Below are 21,124 nucleotides of genomic sequence, written 5' to 3'. Positions count from 1 at the left end.
AGTGAATTTTTTGAGAACCCTTTCTCTTTGTTTGGATAGGAGTAGCAGCTTGATGCTACTTTACAGGTTATCTTACGTATACTTTCCTGTGTTGAGAAGTGACAACATAGTGCATGTATGGAGTAGGTTTGGTGCATTGGGGAAGTGAAGGATTTACTGGATACAAAAGGATTAAGCTGTCAAGTGAGAGCATCCAGCATCAGGCTTTCTGTGTGGATGCAACTGACAGCATGGGCCTTTTCCTCACTGGGAAATTGCAGGCAAAAATACAGAAGCTCAGCCAAACTCTGAACACTTACAGATTCAGTTTTGACAATAATTGTTTAGCATAAATGAGTGCTCGGCTTTAAGCAGGAACCCAGACAGGATGGGGTTTTTTTTGGTTTAGTTCGGGTTTTTTGTTCCCTGGAAGCCCTGCTGTGGTACATCATTCAAACCAGAGAGAGAAGGGCTTTGGAGGTGATGTACAACCCTGTTTCAAGTTGAGCTCTGTTTTTATTTTTGTAAATATGATTTAGCTCCTCTGCAAATTGGTTATATCACAGTTGAAGTTAGCAGCTTGGTTTTAGTATCATAAATCTGCCTGCTTTCTGTTGGCCTTTAGTATCAAACACCGGAAGTCTGGGGTCACATATTTCAGTTGAAAGTTAATTGAATATCTTTACAGTGACGAGTGATGGTTCTTCACTGGTGCAAAGTGTTTCATAATTTACTTATAATGGCATTATTAATGTTATAAATCTCTCACAGTCAAGCAAACTGTATTTGGCTTTTTTATGAGGGAAGTTTCATGTTTTTATTGTATGCTGTCATCCAAGAGAAGTGCTAGCATTGGATTGTTTGCTTTTACTATTGTTTGTTTTACTGTTGTTTGCTTGTACTATTGAAATTCACCCTCTAGATTTTGTTATGAAGTCCAACATCCAGCACTGTAACAGCTGCAGTGCCATTCCTCCCTTTAAAAAAAAATTGATGTAAAATTGTCACATTACTTAGTTACACTATCCCAAATTCTTCACTCTTTTTGTTAATGAATTGGAGCTTTTTAGAAATGAGATACCTTGGAGAGGATTTGATTTTGTTTGTGAGCTGCTGACATAGTCATAGCTTGGTCTCCATTTTAAAGTGATAAACAAATGTACAAATTAAGGCACTGAAAAAATATTAGGCTTTCATCAGAAACATAATACACATCTTCTCTAAATGTCAACTCTGATAAGAATTTTAAGATGGAAAATGTATTTGCCAAATAGCAATAATATGTACACCACATGAGTGTTTTAGATGTTGTATTAATGTTGTTTCTCTGAAAACATTCCTTGTTTAGGAATACTCTCTTGAGAATATTTTTCTAGTTCAGGTTAGTTATATTCCCTCATGTAACTCATGGAGGTTTTGGTGGGGTTCTGAGGCAGATGCCAAAGTACTGCTTTATGGGACATGTCAAGTCTGACAAGTACAAACACGATATATGAGCACATCATTGTACTGTTTTTCATTCATTCCTGGGTGAGCAGGTCCAGACACCTGTGGATATGAGAAAGGAAAAGCTTTAAAAAAGGAATCTGTGTTGAAGGTTTTGGTCTGCTGCATTTTGTTCTAGGGAACAAAAATGTGCAGCTGTTGCCTGCTTGACCTTAAATGGAGATGTGATCTGGGCTTTCTCCAGGGGGATTAGGAATCTACCACTAGAACATGTTTCTTCTCAGAAATTAGAGATCCGGTTGGTGTTTGGGATAATGTCTAAAAAAGAGACGTGTTGTACTTCAGCTCACAAGCTCCTTTATTTAAATAATAATTGTAAGACTTCTATTCACATTTGTAATAATTTCCTGGATTATTTCTTCCTTTCTTGTGCTAGTTTTCAAAATTCCAGCTGTAGACACTGGCCACCTGTATAATCTGTAAAGTTTCAGGTGTCACTGTCTGGTCCGCTGATAATCATGACTCTGTATAGAAATGGACTGCGTCCCGAGTCAAATTGTTAATAGTATATGGGTAAAGAAATTCAACAGCAAGTCCGAATACTCCAGTTAGTGAGTTTTTTCCATGATGCTGTTGCAGTTTTCTCTCACACTACAAAAGTGTCTCTGTGATCTCACACAGCAGAAGTTCTTGTGTTGGCACGTTTGGTTTAACAGTAACAAAAAACACACAGAAGGGAGATGTGAATGGTCCCACAAATGTGCAATAATTTGTGTGTGTGTGGGACAGAGTAGCAGAGTTTGGTGTTGAAGCTGAACTCTAAAATGAGATCTTTCCTTTTTGTAACCAGTAGTTTTCTGACCTAATTCTGTGATGGGTAATTGCTTGTAGCCATCCAGGTAGTAGCAGATGTGGCTTACAGAACCCTTTTTAAGGTTCTCAAAAGAGAAAGGACCCAGCTAATGTATCCTTCCATTATGTTTGTGCTGCAAGCCTGATACACTTTAAAGGAAAATGTGAGTTTTTCCCTCCTCCAGAAGTACAGAAGAACCAGTATTTTCAGTGCTGATGTGAAAAGTATTCCAGAATCACACCAGTTAGACTGACAACCTAATCAATTGAGAGATAATAACTTTTTAAATGCATTTAAGGTTTTTTACTTGAATTTGATCGACTTATGACCCATTTGCTTATATGTTTTACTTGATGCCTCCTTTAATGATTACTGACTTCAGTGAATCTCACCCACATCTGTAGTCTTAATATCAATCTTCTGGATTTATGTGGAGGAAGTTGCCTTTCTGAGGCCGCAGATGTTCCCGCTTTTGTATAGTGAGACTTACGGTCTTTGTTAGTGTTATAGGAAACAGCTCTGCTGAGAAATCTCAGCTTTGCATCATGTTATTGTCCTCTGGGACAAGATGTATTTACTTCTCCTAACGATTTGACAGACATTAAATTAATTTGATCTTCAGATTTTTTTTTCTTCCTTACAAGCAAGATGAAATTACTTTCTGAGGCAGCAGCTTGTAAAACATACCATGGCAAAGTGATTAAGAAAAAAGTACAAAATAAATTAATAGAAGACTTGGTCTGAAATATTTCTCTTTTTGGGAATGGTGAATGCTCTGATAGTACTAGTCATCTGATTTGTTACTGACCAAAGACATTTTTTGAAAGGTCATCTTGAATGTTTTTGTTTCAGTTGCTGTTACTGGCACAAACCTTAAACTATTAAAGTAGAACGCAGGGTGCAGAAGTGTGTCATGCCTGTTTATTGTCTTTGGTGCTTTGACCCAGTGTTAGAAGAGAAGGGAAACAAGAAATTTTGACTGGCTCTCGCTCTGAAAATTGGCTGTGTCCTTCCTCTTCCCAACCCCGTTAGGAAGCACTTATTTCATGTGGAGAAAACATAATTAGCACAGATTTGACCCATGTAGGTGGTTTATTTTTCAACAAAATATTGACAGCACAAAAAGCTGTGTTCTTGTAAATACCTTGTGGCTTTCACAGCAATGAAGTTTACCTTTTTACTAGGTTAATGAAGGTCAAATAATTTACTAAGAGCAGTTATCTTCAATGGTGCAAAGTGTCTTCAAAACAGCAACATGAGACAGGATAGGAAATTCAATGATCTTCATTACAGGGAAGGTTCTTTATTTCTATGAAACGCCTGGGAACACTGTATTTTAGTGCTTACTGGTGTCCTCAGTTGGTTAAGCTGAACAATGTGCTTTAGGTGGTGTGCCGAGATCCTTATACCTAAGAAACTGTGTTGAGTGTCTTTCAGATAAACTGTTCTGGGAAGCACAGAGATTAGTTGTGTTATTTGACATGTTGTGAGTGATAGATGAACAGCGGGACAAAGGCACATGAAGGAGAGATAAAGTTGGAAGACCACGTTTCAGTTGCCAAGTGGTGGTGCTGGATTATCTCCACTTGAAAGCGTAACTGCAGAATTGAGGAGAAACGATTGGGCTTTAGCTTTTGCTGCTACCTATCTTCAGCTGAAAGTTGTCCCAACAGAAATGCATAAATATTGCCCGATGAGGAAATTCTTGGCATCATTTAGAAGTTGAAAGATTCTCTTGTGCAGATTATTGCAGTGATCACCCTCAGGTAGTGTGGAGGGGCAGCAAGTAGACCAGTGGTCTCAGTGGGGATCTTTGTTCAGATCAACATGGAGATGGTGTAAATCAGGCTTTTAAAGAGTTTTCAGGCTAATTTTCATGTGGCTCTACTTTGAGAAGTGGGAGCCAGCAACGCCTTTCTTTCTCTTGCTTGGTGTTACAGAATGGTGTGTGTCTTTTCTTCACTTCCGTCCATTGCTCTGAAGTTTGGGGTTCTTTTCTCCTTCCCTCTATTGAGTGACTGTAAATAAGACTAATTCCCATGGTGAGCATCGGCTATCTATTGCTCCTTATCTTTGTTTCATGCAATTCATAGCTAAAACGGGGGAAAAAGCATTCAGCACAAAAGCCCTCCAGAAAATTGGGATCCTGAATTTCATTACCTGAGGATTTGAGGTACAAAACTTCATCTTTTTCTTTATTCTGTTGCAGAATGTGCCAGATAAAAGCATGGCTCTACTCCTTGGTTCAGGCCAGCTTTGAGTAGCAAGAAGAGATTTCCTGGTCTTGCGGATATTTTCTGACTATATATTCTGTTTCAGGCAGCTGCTTTCTCATGGAAGTTCTGTGATCAGTCACTGGAGCATGGAAGCTTTGTCAAGTGTAATGTCCAGACTGTTTTGTCTGTAGCTTCCTGACCACTGAGGTGATGTGGAGAGCTTTTTCCCTGCTTTTATGACTCCATTCTTATCAAAGAAACTATTTGCTTTTTTCCTCTTTTTGTGGCCTTTATTGAAAATTATTGGTTCTATGGTTTTGAAATACAGTCCTCTGTATCAATTGGTTATGTGAGTACATGGTATAACATTATTATTAACATCTCTGTGAATTAGAAAATCAAAACAAAAGTAGTTCATTCTGAAACATGAATTTTCCCACCTTCTAAATGAGCCTACTGCAATCAACACATATTTATTTTTCTTTAGGTAGAGGTAGTCTCATTTGTATTTGTTAAAACCAGGATTTTGCTCACAAAATTTTCCACACTAGAGAATCTGCTGTGTTTTGGTGCTCTTTGAAGGGACCAGTTGTCTTTGTTCTTGTCTCAGTTTCCTTTCTGTAGAATAAGTCTAGTTTCTTTGTAAGAAACTTGGAGACCTACAAGTGACAAGTACTAATTGCTGGTGATGAAAGTGATAATTATTTTTTTAGTGTGAACCTCTGCCTTTTCTGCCTATATAAAGAAGGTGCTAGGGCTCCCCCAAGTTTATCTTGTAAGGAAGGAAAACACCTTCACACACTGACACGGATGTTTGGATGCACCCTTACATCATACTGCTGCTTTTGCTAGAGACAAGTGTGTTTCAAGTACCCCTCATAAACTCAAGTGGAAAAGGTTCAATCTGGATTGAAGCCAAACAGTTCAAATATCCGTCACTTACTCCACACACAAATTATGTGACTACCTTCCATGGTTGTGTGGTTGCTGCTTTCACACGCAGTGCAGTGTTAAATTAACCACATTTCTTCTGTTTATCAGGGATGCACATGTTTCAAGTTTGGATTTTCAAATACCTGACTTTTGAGATTCCAGGATCTGATTTGCCAGAGGTGCAGAGCCTCTGTAAATGCATCTAAAATTCAGAGAGTCATGCAACTACATGGTGTCTCCTTGTGAGTTTAAAAAAAAAAAAATCCTTTTTTTTACTTTTCAAAATTCTGGGGGAAGTGACTGAAATGTCTGTGTGATGATATATCATATATGTGATGCTGTATAGGGATGGTGGTAGAATCCCTGCTTGAAGCAATTTAATCTTTACAGTAGGTCCATGTGCTATTCTGCTTGGTTTGCTGGCTGAAACAACTAGTTCTGTCTGGGAAGAATTCCTGGAGTTGAGACAGAAAACATGAGTATGCCTCTCATTTTCCCATCCATGGAAGTTTTTCAAAGTAGTCACCAATTAATGTAAATGAATACTGTACTCACATTGTGCAGTGCTCTGATGGCCACAGATCTTATTAACTCTGCATGAGACTGTTTCAGTAGAGAACTTGGTTTGGTCTTCCAATCCCCACCAAGGCAGCTTTACTAAGTCCCCCACTTGCCACTGTTTATAGAGTGTCCTTGTCTTTTTTTCCTTGTTTTTTGAATCTGTGTTCGTGGTAATAAGAGCTGGAGAAGAACAAAGGTGTGCGTGAGAGGATGTCTTAGTTACTGCTAATAGTTTTGGTTTATCAGCCTAAAAGGAAGTGGAAAAGAGTGTATTATCTAATCATTCCTTCCCCATCAGCTGTAACATGCACAGAAGTTGCATGTGCAAAACTTGAAGTGCACATGTTCCAGTAATTTCACTCCATTTTTTCTGCAAGTGCTCATAGAGACCAGTTCTGGATTATTGTTTTTAAATAAAATGTACTTTCTTGAGTTTGTGGGAATGTTTGGATTTGTTCTAATATAAATAATCTGAATATTTCTGCTTTATTTTTGTGGGATTTTTTTTTTTGTTTATTTTAAACTTCAGTTATTTGTGCTGAGTATTGCACATATGGCTCATGTTTCTTGTAAAGTCCTGAAAAGCTAAAGCAAATGGAACGCAGGAAAGGAGAGGCTCAGTTTTCTGGTTTTGGGGCCAACACACTTCACAGAATCTCAACAACTTCCATTTGAAAAATCAAGACCCTGGATAAAGAAATTGCAGAGCATCACTTTTCCCCAAATGTATGCTCCTGCTTCGCATTAAATTCATAGTGGCTTCCCTCTCTTTCAATATGTTTGCATGTTTCTTAAGAGAATTTGAATCTGTGTTTATAAGGTTTTTCTAAGTTTTCTTCTCCAATTACTGAGTAAGTATGGGTTGTTGGTTTTTTCCTCTAATATTCACTCAAATCGCACTCTCTTTTTGTTACTTTCTTGTTACTGGAGGACTCCTCTTAGCTTCTGTGCAAGATTGATGGCCAGCTCTGCTCATCCTCAGAAATTTTGTGCAGGCTAGCAAAAAATAGAGGTTTTTTTGATTGCTCTCTAGGTCACTTCTTGCATCCACTTTAGCCATGAGCAAGCATAGTAAGTAATCAGTGAGCAATCAAGATTGGCATTCATAAAACTGGTATTTGTAGGTATTAGCAGTGTACATTTAACTTAAAGGTTTTTATAAACAATCAGAACTTGGTTGAGGATGTTGATTTTTCATGGCCATCATGATTGATTTTTGCCAACTATTCCTTTTTTTCTAAGCTACTTCTGTCTTACTTGTACAGTTCATAAGTTTTTATAGTGAATAACGTGTCCTGTATTTATTGAGCACATAAAACAATGGTCTTTTTTGAATAACTGTAGTCACTTTGCTTTCCAGGACAGAATAAGAAACAAAAGGAAATAATGCATTTAACAGTGAAACTTCAACTAAAAGTTTAAAAAAGAAAAAAAAAGTTGTTTTTGTGGAAGTTCCCTTTCCTCTCCAGATGTTTAAAATTTTTTTATAGTAAAGAACATTTGGATTTCAATGCAGTGGGAAGATAAAATGAACACTTAATAAAACAAGTGCTTCTATACTTAGGAAAGACCCAGCTGTTATCAGTGGAAAATTCCAGGCACTGTTGCTTTTAACGTCATATTAAGTGGCACCTAGAAGTGTTTTGTGTTCATAACATTTGCCAGAATATAAATGGGAAGGATTTATGACAAAAATAATATTGGTGTTGCATGGAGTATGGAGGAATGCTATAAGAACACATAAAAGCAAGCAAAGTGTGGTTGTTCAGGGGAAGATAAGCAGAGGAGGGTGTATCATTATCCCATGTGCAGCTCTGGGAGTGCCATGGAACATAGTGGCTTGGAGGTCAGAGATGAGGAGTCAGTAAAGTCAGGGAGGACTGCTGGGTGGCTGCAGCCTCTTCTAGGAGACTGCCCTTGTCTCTGCCCTAGCAATGTGCATCCCTAGGTATCATGCAAACTCTTTTCAGAGTTAATCTGTTGACTTCTTTGTCCTTGGAGGCTTTTGCACAGTACCATCAGGGATGCTAGAAGGAATAAAACCTTGCCAGTTAAGTGGTGACCAGAATTCCAGTTCCCTTCCCTTGCAAATCCCCTGCTATATTTCTGCTTTATTCAGGATCCCCTGCTGAATGCAGATTCTGAACACATAAGGATCTTACACATGCAGTCTCTGACTGCAGGCTAGGACTGTGCTGCTGGTCCTGTGTGTGCTATCATAACTCATAGAGCCAACACAGGGAACATTATTTTGAAAATTAAGTACAGGAGGCTTTTGGTTTTATTCTGTTACGCCATCTTCATGTGCAAGCTCCTTTTCTTGAACTGATTGCTTATCTAAACACCAGGTAGTGGCCAGTAACTTTGCAATGTCATTGCAACTGCATAATAGGGGTTTTTTCAGAAGCTTGGAAAATACTCAGTCAATACAGTGATACTTTGGACGAGTTTGGCAGTGCCTGTAGTTGAGATAATTCAGCTTGTGGTCATGTTCATAGTAATCAAGCACAAAGCTGTGCCACTGCAAAATGTGTTGTCTTGTACACTGCTTTCCCACTTAAGAGTGTGTGCCAGTGCTAGATCTCACATGGCCTTCAGTGCAATGAATCTGATAAGAGTCTGACTGAGATGCAAATAACCTTCATGTGTGTGGGCCTGGGGCTGTCAGGAGGGAGCTGAAAGGTATGAATGTTTGAAGTGGTGAGAAGAGGCAGGAGAACAGGCCCCCTCCCTTTGATAGCAGTGTACATTTATGCCACATTTAAGTGAACACGCGGTTGCTATCAAAACCCTGTAACTATGCCATCTGTAAAAAATCTCTGCTTGCTTTTTTATTTATTTAAGATTTTTTTCCTCCATGGTGAATAGCTGCCTGACCTTAGCTTTTGTTTTCTCCCATCTCTTGTCGTATCCCAGCAACCGTGTACTTGCTATGCTTTGCTCTTAATTCATTTGTAAGCTGTTGTGCGGAGGGATCGTGTCTTCCTCCCTTGTTGTGATTATCAGACCTGACCTTGATGAAGTTCAGAAGCCTCTGCTGCAGTGTAAACAATGTTGGGGAAGAAGTAAATATACAAATAACAGTAAATTGCAGGACTGTCAGATTCCTCCCAGGCTTATGAGAGTAAAACGTGTGAGGTCTGAATTAAGTGTGTTGCCCTGTGTGCAATGGGGATTTCATTTGTGAGGGGAGTTCGAACAAATGTGTTAATACAAGTGTAATGACCAGAGGGAGTGCTGCCTTTAGGAGGCATGTGAATGCTATTACTGTTTATTCTTCTCCATTTTGAAAGCTTTCCACTTTCTCAAAGTTTATGATGATAGTGGTGGTGTCTGTAAATATCATTAGCATTTTCATTTTTTATTGGAAAAGCTTTAAAAAGTCTTACAACAGATGTAGCATCCATGCAGTTCAACTCTGGCTATGTATCTTTGAAGTGACCCCTTTTAAAATGAATTTTGGTTCTTGAATTTTTGTTGATGAGGTTGGTGCCTAATTGTGATTATTCTGCTCTTGGCATAGTGTAGTCAGTGTGTCGTTAGTCACACGAATGTATAATTTAATCCTAACTGAAAGGAAGTCCTGAAGTGTCATCAAGTAAGGACTGGCTTGCCCTTTAATTCCTAAGCTTCATCCAGTGCAGATTCTAAAATCTTAAAATTTGGATCTTCTCTTAGTCGTTTGTGATATGCTTTTGCTACTTTTCTTCATCTCTTTGTTGGTTTGATGGACTTTTTTGTTGTTGTTTGCTGGGTTTTGTTTGTAATCTCCTGATACTCTTATCCCAGATTGCCATATCTCAATTTTCATTCCCTCAACCTTAGTTTACATGGACTCTCAACCTAGGGAACAAGGTATTTGCTGTCTGATTTCATGTCTCTTCATCCTTTGTGGTATTTAGCTCTTTATCATAAATTATTCTAAGCTTTTTAGCCATGAAAGTTTCTCTTCTTTGGACATGTTTTACTGTTCCAGTGACTTTCTGGTTCCTTGCATTGTACTACCAGGCATACTCTTGCAACTGGGTTTATGCCAGACCTGTTTAGAGTCACTGCTTTATCCTTTCCCTCACCCCCTTTTTCTGTAACCTGACATCCTATATACAGGCAATCCTGACTTGCATTAAGCTGATTTTCAGGCAGGTTAAATTGTCAACTCCTGAAAATAGAAAGGAGTCTGTTTTTTCCTTTGTGAAAATACACCAAAAAAGTGTATTTTCCCTGCTCGTTGTGGTCTCTCTTGTATTAACTACTTTGCGGGCTGCATGTCTATATAAAGTATGTGTTTGGAATTTTTTTCCAAACCTTATTGATTTTTATTTTGCTGTTGGCAGTGCTAACCTCTCTACAATACACCTGTATTTTTGAGTACCTCAGCATTTGATGGTGATTCAATGTTGATTTTAATGATGTTTTCCACATTAAAGAAATTCCCCAAAGAACACCACATACCATGGCTGGAATAAAAGTGCAAGGGCATGATTAGATGTGCTTTCCCCTGTGACTGCTGGAAATTTGTGAAAGCATAGGCAAAATGTGATACAGCCTAGGTGTTGCTGCCAAGAATTGTAGTGATTATATCCTGCTGAGCAGAAACACTATCTTCCCTAAAAGGCAAAGATGGAGCAGAGTACAGCAGTAGGTGGTGAGGTGCAGATACCACAAATTATAAATTCTTGTCTGTAGTCTTTTTTCTGCCCAGCTCAGAATCTTTTACAGTGTGGAGGATTCAGCTTTGTAGCTGTGTTTCTAGTGCATTTCTGCAATGCACAGCCTTTCTGTATAAATCATTCCTTAAAATTAGGGCCTTATTCCATGGTTGCAGCCTTCTGTAGCTTTTCCCATGTGACAGCCACCATCCCTGTCATGTTTCACTTGCAAAAGGATGAATGATCTTTTGAGATTGTCTCAATTATGGGAGCTGTTCTGACCTGAAACTGATGTTAGGAAGAAATCTGTGTGGGGAGGAAGGGATGGGTGAATTGTTTTTCCTTACCCAGGGTGGGGAGCAGTTAACAGAGCTCCTCAGTGGCTGCTGCTCTGCCTGTGCAGATTTAAACCTTTTCCCATCACAGGTGACCCATAGCAAGAGGCATCTCCATGTCAAGAGTGCATTTGGGCTTGCTGCTGCCACATCCACCTCTTCTTTCTCCCACATTACCCATCCAGTGATGTCCCTGAGGCACAGCCTGAGTGGTCACCCCTATTTGTTACCTCAACTGTCAGTCAAAAAAGGAATTCTTAGCTCCTGCTGACATTGCTTGTGTTGATTCTTTCCCTTGGATTAGCTGTGGATGCAAGGAATTCTGTTTCTGTTGAGTAATGCCTTTTAAATGCAGCAAGAGAGGAATGATCCCTATGGAGAGGACTTTATGACAGAGTAGGGCAGTGTAAGCAGCTGTCCAGAAGGAATCACTCACCTGACATAATTCTTGGTGCTCTGCTAGTTGTTAGTAATGGACTGTGAAAATATACAGTTCTAGTATGCACAGCACTAAATTATTTAAGCTGCGACTTTAATGAAAAAGCCCTTTCAAATGCATTGGGGTTTTTGGGGGGTTTGTTTGGTTTTTGAGGTTTTTTTGAGACTAAGTATTATGTTGACATTTTCAGGCTTCATGACGTAGTAAATGACATCATTTGACATGAAACAGCATGTTACATGTGGAATGCTGGGCTGCTCTGTGTGCTGAGACCCTGATCTGCTTCAGGCAGAAACAATGGGCATGTTTGAGAAGATAATTTTAATAACAGTTAAAAACCCAGCCATATTTGACCTAATTTATCTAAATGTTGTTACACTCTGTCCACAGAAAAATTGTTTTTCCACTGATTAAAAGTATGAAACTATCAGTCAGCAGCGTCTGTTCCAGCAGTAAGTATTTGCATCTAGGTTAGCACAGCAAAGATTTCTTATTATATTTTTTTTCCCCAGCAGCTGACTTTGCCTCAACAGTGACTTGAAGGTTTGCCAAGCCTCTGTCACAAAACAAGCTAGTGAGGACCTTTGGATGTCACTGTGCAAAGGATACTGTTCTAACTGAACACATGTTCTCAGGACAAGGCTGAGACTCTCAGAAGAGGTGCCAGGTGACAAAAATAGTTGTATTTTGTAGGACAGATAGAAAAGAATGCTGTGTTTTCCAGCTGGTATTTTGTTTTGTAGTTGTGGACGATTCAAGTTAAGGGCTTGGAGTTGTGGATGGCTTTCTAAATATGACTCCTGGAAGTGTATCTGGTCTCACTATTTGGTTTGATATCCTTAGGAGACAAGATACTCAAACGTAAGCGGACTGCCTCTGTGTTACCACACAATTCAAAGCAGCTAGAAAGCTGTTTGTAGTAGTCAACACCATGTGCTCATAAATGAGTGAAGTGTCTTGTTATTTTGGGAAGTGCTAAGAAGTATTTTTAGTATATTCTCTTTTCTTTTTTTTTTTTAATTTGATGAAACATGGCATCAAAATCAAACATTTTTGTTTGTTTTCATTTGTTCAGAGTGAAAAATAGAAGCACACAATTTTAATACAAAGTAATATTTTATTTGCTGTTACATATGTGTATACAGCATGTATGTACTCCATAGGATTGGGTATATTCCAAAGTTTAAGCATCTCAGTGAGTAATCTATGGAGGCTTTATGCTTTAGATTTAATAAAAAACCCAAACTAACACACTTTTGTTGGCATATAGTTCACAAAATATTACTCTGTTCTTAACTTTGCAAAACTCATTGCACTGTTTTTCAGCAGCTACAGTATTTGACTTGTATACTTACTTATTGTACCAAATTTGAAGTGGTTTTTTCCTACTTCAGTGCAAATTAGTGTTTGCAGAGGGGCTAGATTGAAATAAAGGGTTTGCATTGAAGAATTCTCTTAAAGAAACCACCAGTGAGTTCCAGAATATCTTTGTTCTTAAGATAGGTTTGTACTTAAATTGCTGTCTTAAATCTCTTAATTTTTATAGTTCAGTTTTAAAGACAAAATTAATCATGCTCAATAAATTGATTTGGCTTTATAAAGCCATATATTTCCTATTCATCATGTCAAATGCTTGTGAGTTTTCTCTTGAGTAGAGAAAGAAATTCTCTGAAAAGTAAAGGTCTACTCCCAATTGCAGTAAGGACTGTTTCTTTTTTCTCTTTTGACTGTAGTGTAATGGTGTTGAGGTGGATGTAGGAAAGCATTCATCAGCACTATAGTGGGAAAAGCAAAGAAAAAAAATTTCATAACATGAAGTCCAGTGATAGTTCCTGAGGCTGTCACTTTGTACTGCATGACATGGCATGGGTCACTGGGAGACTTTAACTGGAATAGGTTTGGGCTGCTGCCTCTCAATTCAGCCAGTCATATGTATAACTAATACAGAACAGTATGTGAGAATCCCAAGGTATTCTGCTAGCACCAAAGATGACTTTGAAGTGATGTGGTCTGGATGGAGCAACCCAGGCAAAATAAACTTTAAGCTGTAAAGATGCTACATATGTGTTACTTACAGGAAGAATCATGACTAGGTATCTTTCCTGAGTTTATTAGATCACTGCCCAAACCAAAAAAAAATATTATATCACCACTTCAGATTTTGTTTTTATTTGGCATGCAGTATTTAATGTGTAGAACTGTTGATGGGTTTTGTGGTTGGTTTTTGTTTGTTTGTTTTTTTAATAATTCATAACTGATCTTAATATTGAAGCTATCCAGTTTGTTAAGCAAAAATTTCCTGAAGCAGATAAATTGGATTTGGGGGGATGGGAGGTGAGGTGGGGGTGTAACAGTCTTGAAAGATTTTTAGAAATGGTAAGTCTAGTCATCTTATCTGGTTTTAGGTTATAAATTAAAAGAGAATAAATGTGCAGAAACACATCAGTGAGCAAGCTAGGGATTGAATTGAACTAAACTGAATGGGAAGAAATACTTTTTAAAGTTACAGAAGTGATTATAGTTGTGAGGAATTGGCTCCTGACTTTAGTACCTCATGGTATTGGGATTTAAGCAATGAATTCTTTCCATTCAGTGTTATAATTCACAGTAAAACTTTGACCAGAAGCATGGAGTGCTTGGCAATTGTTTAACTTTAACTGTTGATCATATGTCTTGGTCTTAATAGAGTTTGTTATAATTTCAGATGAAATTTAAAACATTGTGAAGTGATAAAAGAAAAAAGAGCTTAAAGTACTTTTTTTTTTTTAATAGCCATGTTTTCACTTTTTTCCTTCTGCTCTTTTTCAAAAACATAGAAAGACAGCATTGTCCAGGATGCCTCTCAGAAAATAAAGAGAGTTATGTTTTTTCAGTGGTTCAAAAAACTGGTGAAAGATTGAATGACAGCGGATGGCAGTCAATCTTCATGGCAGCGGATGCTGGGATCCCTCAGTTTGGTCTCAGAAGCTCTAGCTTAAAGCTCCCCTTACATGAATTCCTGATGCAAATATTTGTAATAAATTTGTAATAAATACTTTCTTGATGAAATGTCCCAGTTTTTTTTTTAGTTTTCTTCCAAACCCTGATGTTGTTGGTTCATGTTTAGTTCAGTTGCTGCCCTCAGTTTGTTATGAGACATGAAGCCTGGCTTTTGTGAAAATTCATAGAAAGCCTGAAACCTGTTACTTGTGAAAGTTTTGTTCTCTTACAATTTAGCCAGAATTACATTCCTGTGTTCTATATTTCAAGTGCACACAGGTCAAGGGAAATCTCTCTTTCTCTGTAAAGCAACGTTACAGGCGGGAGTTGAGCGGGGCAGTGGCAGCTGTTACCTGCCGTTACCAGCGGGTCTGAAGTTACCCAGCCCTGTCCTTTGAACTGCTACAAGGATTGCAGCAGGATAGGAATGCTTTGTGGTCGTCTTCTTCTTGATGCGGTAGCTAATTCTAAGTGAGCTTTTCATTCCAAACTGCTTTCAGAGCTATGAATTGTTCAGTAGAGAAATGATAAAAGTGACACTGGGCTGAAGTTTGTTTCCAGAAATCTGTTTATAAATCCAGTTGCTTTGTACAAAGCAAACCTGAATTAAACTGAAAAACAGTCCTTAGGTTTCTATAAGAGCAAACCACTTTGTAAATGCTGTAATATGTAGCACATTATTTACTTTCACTGTTTTGGGGCCTAATCCTACAATTGTTTTATGCAGGTTTCACCTGGAACATCTCGTTCAAGTTACCCAGCTACCAGCTATCAGGACTCCAGCAACTGGGAATCTCTAATGAAAATTAAAGAAGGGCTGCTTAGACAGAAGGAGTTTGTGATTGATAGGTAAGTACCCAGCTCTTGCTGCATTAATTAGATTAGATGAAGTAACAGGTACAGTGTAAAAGCTGGCTTTTAGGAGAGCCTACTTACTTAGTAAATTTGTTAGGTTTCAGTCCAGCCACTATTTATGCACAAGTATGTAGGAGCTTATCCTGCTAGGAGAGAAGACTGGCAGCTGGCCTAAAGTCTTACACGAAGTTGGAAATGTATTGAGGAGGTTTAATGCCTCTGGAGTGGAAAGGGAACAGTGAGCCAAACAGCCACTTCAGCTGTCAGGTTCCCCTCTTAGCTTCTTGCCAGGCTACAGGTTTGTATAGGACATCTTTCTGCTTGTCAGGTCTTGGAAGGGACTTCCAAGACAAAAATTGGTCAGCTGCATTGTACTGATTTTCTTTTCCATCACAAGTACAGAATTGCAATATATTTGAGGCCAGTTGATAAAGCTTTGAGAAACTAGCCTTTGTAGTAACATTCAGCAGTAAAGTCCTATTCAAGTCCTCATACAAATTGTTCTAATAAAAAACATTAAATCATTAAATCCAGAATCTTTATGTCAGTAAATATGTACCCTCGTATTAAAATTGCTGTCAATCTGAATGGGCCTTAATAGCAACTTACTGCCCAAACTCACAGGTTCTAGTTATCAGGAGGATTATGCTTGTGCAAGATCTGTTCATTCCTCTATTGCAACGCAATGAGGAATTGCAGTGGCTGAAGGTGTTTCTGTCCCTCGGCACTCTGGCCAGTACCTGTAGTGGCTTTTCAGCTTTGGAAGTTGGCATTGGGTTCCCCAGTTGGATGTAGGATGTTAGTGTGTGTTTACCTGCTGCTGCGGCAAAGATGGGACAGTTAGGAACCGAGGTATGGGCTCACCATCCCACTCTGCCAGCTCTCCTGTGGAGGTGGTGATCTCCCAAGGGGATAAGGAGTTAAAATGGAAACGTCTTTAGCTGTTGTTTACATCTCCTCTGTCAGAGCCTTTTGATCAGCTGCTTAAAGGCCATCTAAATTACAGTGGGTTTTTTTCAGGCTTGCTATGTCAGTAGTAATGCTGCAGTAGCAAACCAGCAGCCCACCTCCTGGGGCCCGGGCTGTCAGCAGTGTTTGTGAGTGCATTGCTCATGACGGCTGGGGTGGTCTTCAGTGCCTCTGCTGGGCTTACCATCCTGTGCACTTTACATAATGGTTTGTTACACACTGGCAGCTAAAAATGCAGTTGGTGTTGCTCTTCTCACGCTGAAAGTGTGTTTACAGTTAAGGGAGAAGTTTCTGAAGTGACTGCTTGCAACCTGGCTGCCTGCTAATGTTACCTGATACTGTCCATGTGGAGGAAGAAAAGCTATTTCTTGATACCCAGTGACGGTGTGCTGGTTCTTTTTTTGTACAAGTAATTTCTTTTGTGTGACTTTCTGATAATGAATACAGTTCTTTCAGGATTTCTTGCGAGAAGTCCATTTAGGTAATTTCTTTTCATTCAGCTGAAAAGGCAAAATACAGTTTGGAAGCTATTGAAATGGAACAGACCACTTAGTGATGTTACATATTCAAGTAGATACTTGATGTTAAATATTGTAATTTGTAATAATGCAGTATAACAATACATCACAGAACAGCCTCTTCTTTGAATATTGAATTTCCATTTGAGCAAAATATTTGCCTGAAAAGGTATTTTAAAATGAAACAGAAGCATCAGTGGATTTTTGTTTTCAAGATTAGTACAAATCGATGTTGCAGATTTACAAAGTTTTAACAGATTGTTTGTTTTAATTTTTTTAAGAAGAGGTAGTGACAAATAAAAGTACTTTTGGTTTCACTCATGAAGAAAATGGAACGTATCTGCTGTTCAAAAACCTTGAAATAGAACTCCATTAAAAAACACTAGTGTTACATTTCTCATTAGATGGGGTGTTAATAAGGCTTAAGTGTGAAAACTACCTTTCTTCAAGCCACAAAGCAGCACTAAGTGAAAATGGGGTGTTACCTGTGTTTAACACATGGGAGCACAGGGCCTTCTTGCACTGAGCTTAGAATGGTATTTGGGAGTAAACCAAATTCAAGCTCTTGGTCTTCCTGAGTTTAATTTAAACTTCTTTTCAGAGTTTGAATTTCTTTGGGAATAGTGACCTAAAATTAAAAACATCAAGTTTGCTAAAGTGTAGTTAATTCAACATGGTGGTAGCTAAATTACAGAATAAAATTTATGCTTTGGGGAAATGGAGAAGAAAGTAATTTGTTGAATGAGGTTAGGTAGGAGGTGTTTGCTGAGAGGGCTCTTTGTATATATGGTTTTCATGGAGGTTCAAAAGGTGTAGTCTCCTTAAGTCGCATGCTGAATTCACAAACTGGTAGTTGAGGGGACAGAAGCTCAGGAGAGATGTGTTAGCCTCCTGCTGCCTGGTAGCCAGAGGAGCAGCTGGCATGGTGCCCCAGACCCAGCTGTTTGCCTTTAGCAATTACAAGGAACAGCTGGATGGAAAGAGGCACACCAGCAACACTTCCCTCACTTCCCTTGTCACCCTGTCCCTTTCACTCACAGGGTTTTTAACCTTTTTTTTTTAAAGTTAAACACTCTTTTGTTGAGAATTGTCCTGCTTATTGAGGAAGTGGAGCAGATTAACATCACACACCTTGTTCTTCATAGCAGTGCTTAAATCTGTTGATAGGTAGGAAATGGATGCTCTGTACAGGGTAGTATCTTTAGGCTGTTGTACCTTTTGTCTTGTTAAAAAGGCAGGAGGAGCAGAAGAAGGAAAAGTGGAACATGTTTCCTTGCTTTCCTTCTTTTCACACAAAGATAAAAAGGCAAAAAAATTCAGCCCTTTCAGATTAGATTATTAAATTTCCTTGTTTTGCATTGGAAATCTACCAGATAGGAATAGTAAGTTTCCAATAGTTACAAAAACAATTCAAGGAGTAATGCTTAACAGTGTGAATCATAATATTTGGATACTTTGGTGTGTCATTAGAAATGCAAGCATTTTTAAGTTTTTAAAATCCTAAAGAACCACTTGAGCCTGAGAATAGAACAAGTACCTTGATTTTGATCTGTGTGCTGAGTTGAACAGCAGATTTGGTAATAGATAAATTAAATTATTACTATAAATTTAGTAATAGATAAATAAATTAAATTGATGTATTTTGTGTAGTCTGTTTAGTATTTAAATAGTAGACAGCATAAATGAATGGGTTTAGAAGTGGTTTTGGTTTGCTTTTTAAAACTACTCCAGGAGTCACTGCTAATTTAATAAGTAGAAACCAGAAATGCTTTTTAAGTCTAGTCTTAAGAAAATGAGGGGAAGACTGTACTTTCAGGAAGTGAGAACACAGTGCAAGAAAGCAAGCCTGCTCTGTGTGTGCGTACCAGAACACAGTAGCACTTTTTTAAGGTGTGTCTCATGTTTTTTCCACATAAGAACTGTTGCACAGGCCATGGATGAGGACTTAAGGATTTCGTTTGTAAGAGGAAATTTCCTGCTGCAACACTTATTACTGTAATGTCTGTCACCTGCTGTACAAAATAATTGGATTATATCATTGCCTTATTTCTCTGGCAGCTTAGTATGTAACACTGCATTATATTTAGCACCAGAGGGAGCCAGCAGTGTTTGCATTGGTTTAGAAAATCACAGCATCGCTTTTTGATTCTTCACGTTGCTCCTCTGTTCAGTACATTAACACCACTGAAATTGCAATGTTCATTGCAATGCTGAATGTCTCTTGAGGCTGACCTGCCACTGTAGATATCTCTAGTGTGGTCCTGGCAGAGTTTGTGTGGTGGGGGCTGCATGTAGTGGGTACATGAATAAATGCCAAATATCTGGACATATGACACAAGCTGCTGAGAATAACACACTTGTGCATGCAGTGTTCTCTTGCAGACAGCCTAAGAGCATTTGAACAGCTTTTCCAGGAGAGGTAGATTTAGAAGTACAATTTTAGTGAATAACTGTTATCCCTCAGAGTGTAACAACATATACACTTGCTAAATCATTAACTTCTAATCCTAATTCAGATTTGGGTTTCAAAGTTTTCACTAAGACAAGAGAAGTAGATTTTCTTTGCCTTGTGTCAAATTGTCCTGATTTCAGTAGATGACATGAAGCTGTATGTGCTCTGATAGTTCTCCTTTTAATGCTAGTATAAAGCTGTAATTCTTTTAATTTTGACCGGCTTGTTAAGATCTGCAGCATTAGCATATCCACCTGAGTGATAATTTGATGCCATTTTTGAGAAACCTGAAGCTTCATACCACCCATGTGGTGAGTGCATGTTTGTATAACGGGGAGTCCTGTGCAGGGAATGAGGCTTCAAGGAACCTCCTCAGAGTGCTTTGCTGTGTAAGATACACTTTGCTTCCAATAAAAGTGTGAAAAAAATGCCTTTATCTTTTTCCAATATCACCAATCACCCAGGCAACTTGTGGATGAGATTTGTGTGTGTCTTGAGCTGGTAAATGTTCAGGAAGGTTTTGTTACAGTGTAGTTACTTTACTGTTTTAAAAGGTCACTTTTCCAGGTGTGAATGCTAGTTGCATTGATGAAATAAGTTTTCATCTAATAGCCTAAATCTTGGCAATAAATAGAGGATGTAGGGCTAGAAAAGCTGACTGCCAGGCCCTAGGGAAGGCAAGCAGTAGTCACTAGATGCTTACACTATTGGTATGTGCAATACCAGGTCTTCTGTAGCCTTTCTGGGTTGGGCAGTTTGGAGATTAATTAGTTCAATTGTTAGAAATTTTTTCCTGATATGAATTGGTCTTTCCTCCTGGGTAATGTTTTTAGTAATCAAGTAGTTTTTGTTATTTTTTGAGATCTCTCCAGCTGATGAACACATCTTCCCTGAGGTGGCCTGGCCTCCCTCAGGCTGAGTGCTTGTCTCTCACGGGCCGTGGTTGTGTGGTGTTTGCTTTTTGGAGTACAACGTTGGGGAGTTTTGGTCAGCAATCCCAGATACTTCTCTGTGGAACTGGTGCTAAACTATTTTATACTCCATAGATTTAAATATTTGCAGGAAGTTCTAGTATTTGGCAGAGGACTGCAGGGGAGGTGCCAGAGTTGCTCTGTGTTTGTCCTGGCAGGAGACTGCAGAAGGTGAAGAGCTCCCAGCACGGGAGGCAGAGTGCAGCCCTCTCTCTGAAGTGATGTTTGTGTCTGTGCCCTCTCATGCCTCACCCCCTTGGTTAAGTAACACAAGGCTTTTGAGAAAGTAGAGTTGCTGTCTGTGCTCTTGCCTGCCTTGCTTTAGCACTAGCTCACCTCCTGTGGGTCAGGCAAGGATTTCAAACTTTATGCAATTCAGAAAAGTCATTCAAAAATACCATGAAAAACCAATCCCTACAGATCAGAAATCATGTCTTGACTCCCAAAGGTAGTGCTCCCCTCTTTGCTTCAAGATAAATTGTGCTTTGACTGGAAGAAAGGTTAACTTAGAAAAAAAGGAGACCAAAAAAAGGAGACAAAAAAAGGAGACTTTATTGCATAGGAAATTTGAGATCTTTTCTCATAAGCTTTGCTGATGTTGGTGTTCTTTGGCATTATCTTCCAAAGTCCGGAAAACGTATTCACATTGTTTTTAGGACTTTGTGTACTAAGGATCTCCTTCCCTATCAGTACTCTGCACGTTTGGACTTCTGGTCCCAAGAGATCTTGTCTCTAAAACAAAGGGATATAAAAATTTGTATCCAACTTCTTAAGCAACAAAACAAAGCAGCATACCTCCAGCTGCAGTATGGAATAAATTATATCTGTAATATAGATCCATATTGTATTTCACTTTGTATCCTTATTCTGAAGAAATCTGCTCAGACATTTTCACCGAAAGCAGAAAATTCTTGTTAACTTGTGACTTTTGAAGGTAAGCATCAATTGTCATTTGATTTTGTAAGAAGT

At 38.7% G+C, this 21,124-nt stretch overlaps 1 protein-coding gene across 6 annotated transcripts in view; it reads left to right on the top strand.

Annotated features, from left to right (window-relative positions):
- CEP85L (centrosomal protein 85 like) overlaps nt 1-21,124 on the top strand; it is a 132,802-nt gene that overhangs the window by 92,755 nt on the left and 18,923 nt on the right. For all 6 annotated transcript variants that reach the window (XM_038133927.1, XM_038133926.1, XM_038133928.1 and 3 more), the window contains one exon: nt 15,118-15,239. In XM_038133927.1, the coding sequence (XP_037989855.1) occupies nt 15,118-15,239 (122 nt within the window). The remainder of the gene's footprint in view (nt 1-15,117; nt 15,240-21,124) is intronic.

Source organism: Motacilla alba, chromosome 3 (assembly GCF_015832195.1).
Source record: "Motacilla alba alba isolate MOTALB_02 chromosome 3, Motacilla_alba_V1.0_pri, whole genome shotgun sequence".
NCBI classification, from domain to species: Eukaryota; Metazoa; Chordata; class Aves; order Passeriformes; family Motacillidae; genus Motacilla; species Motacilla alba.
Note: the sequence above shows the minus strand (reverse complement) of the source record. Positions and strands in the feature narration are given on the sequence as shown.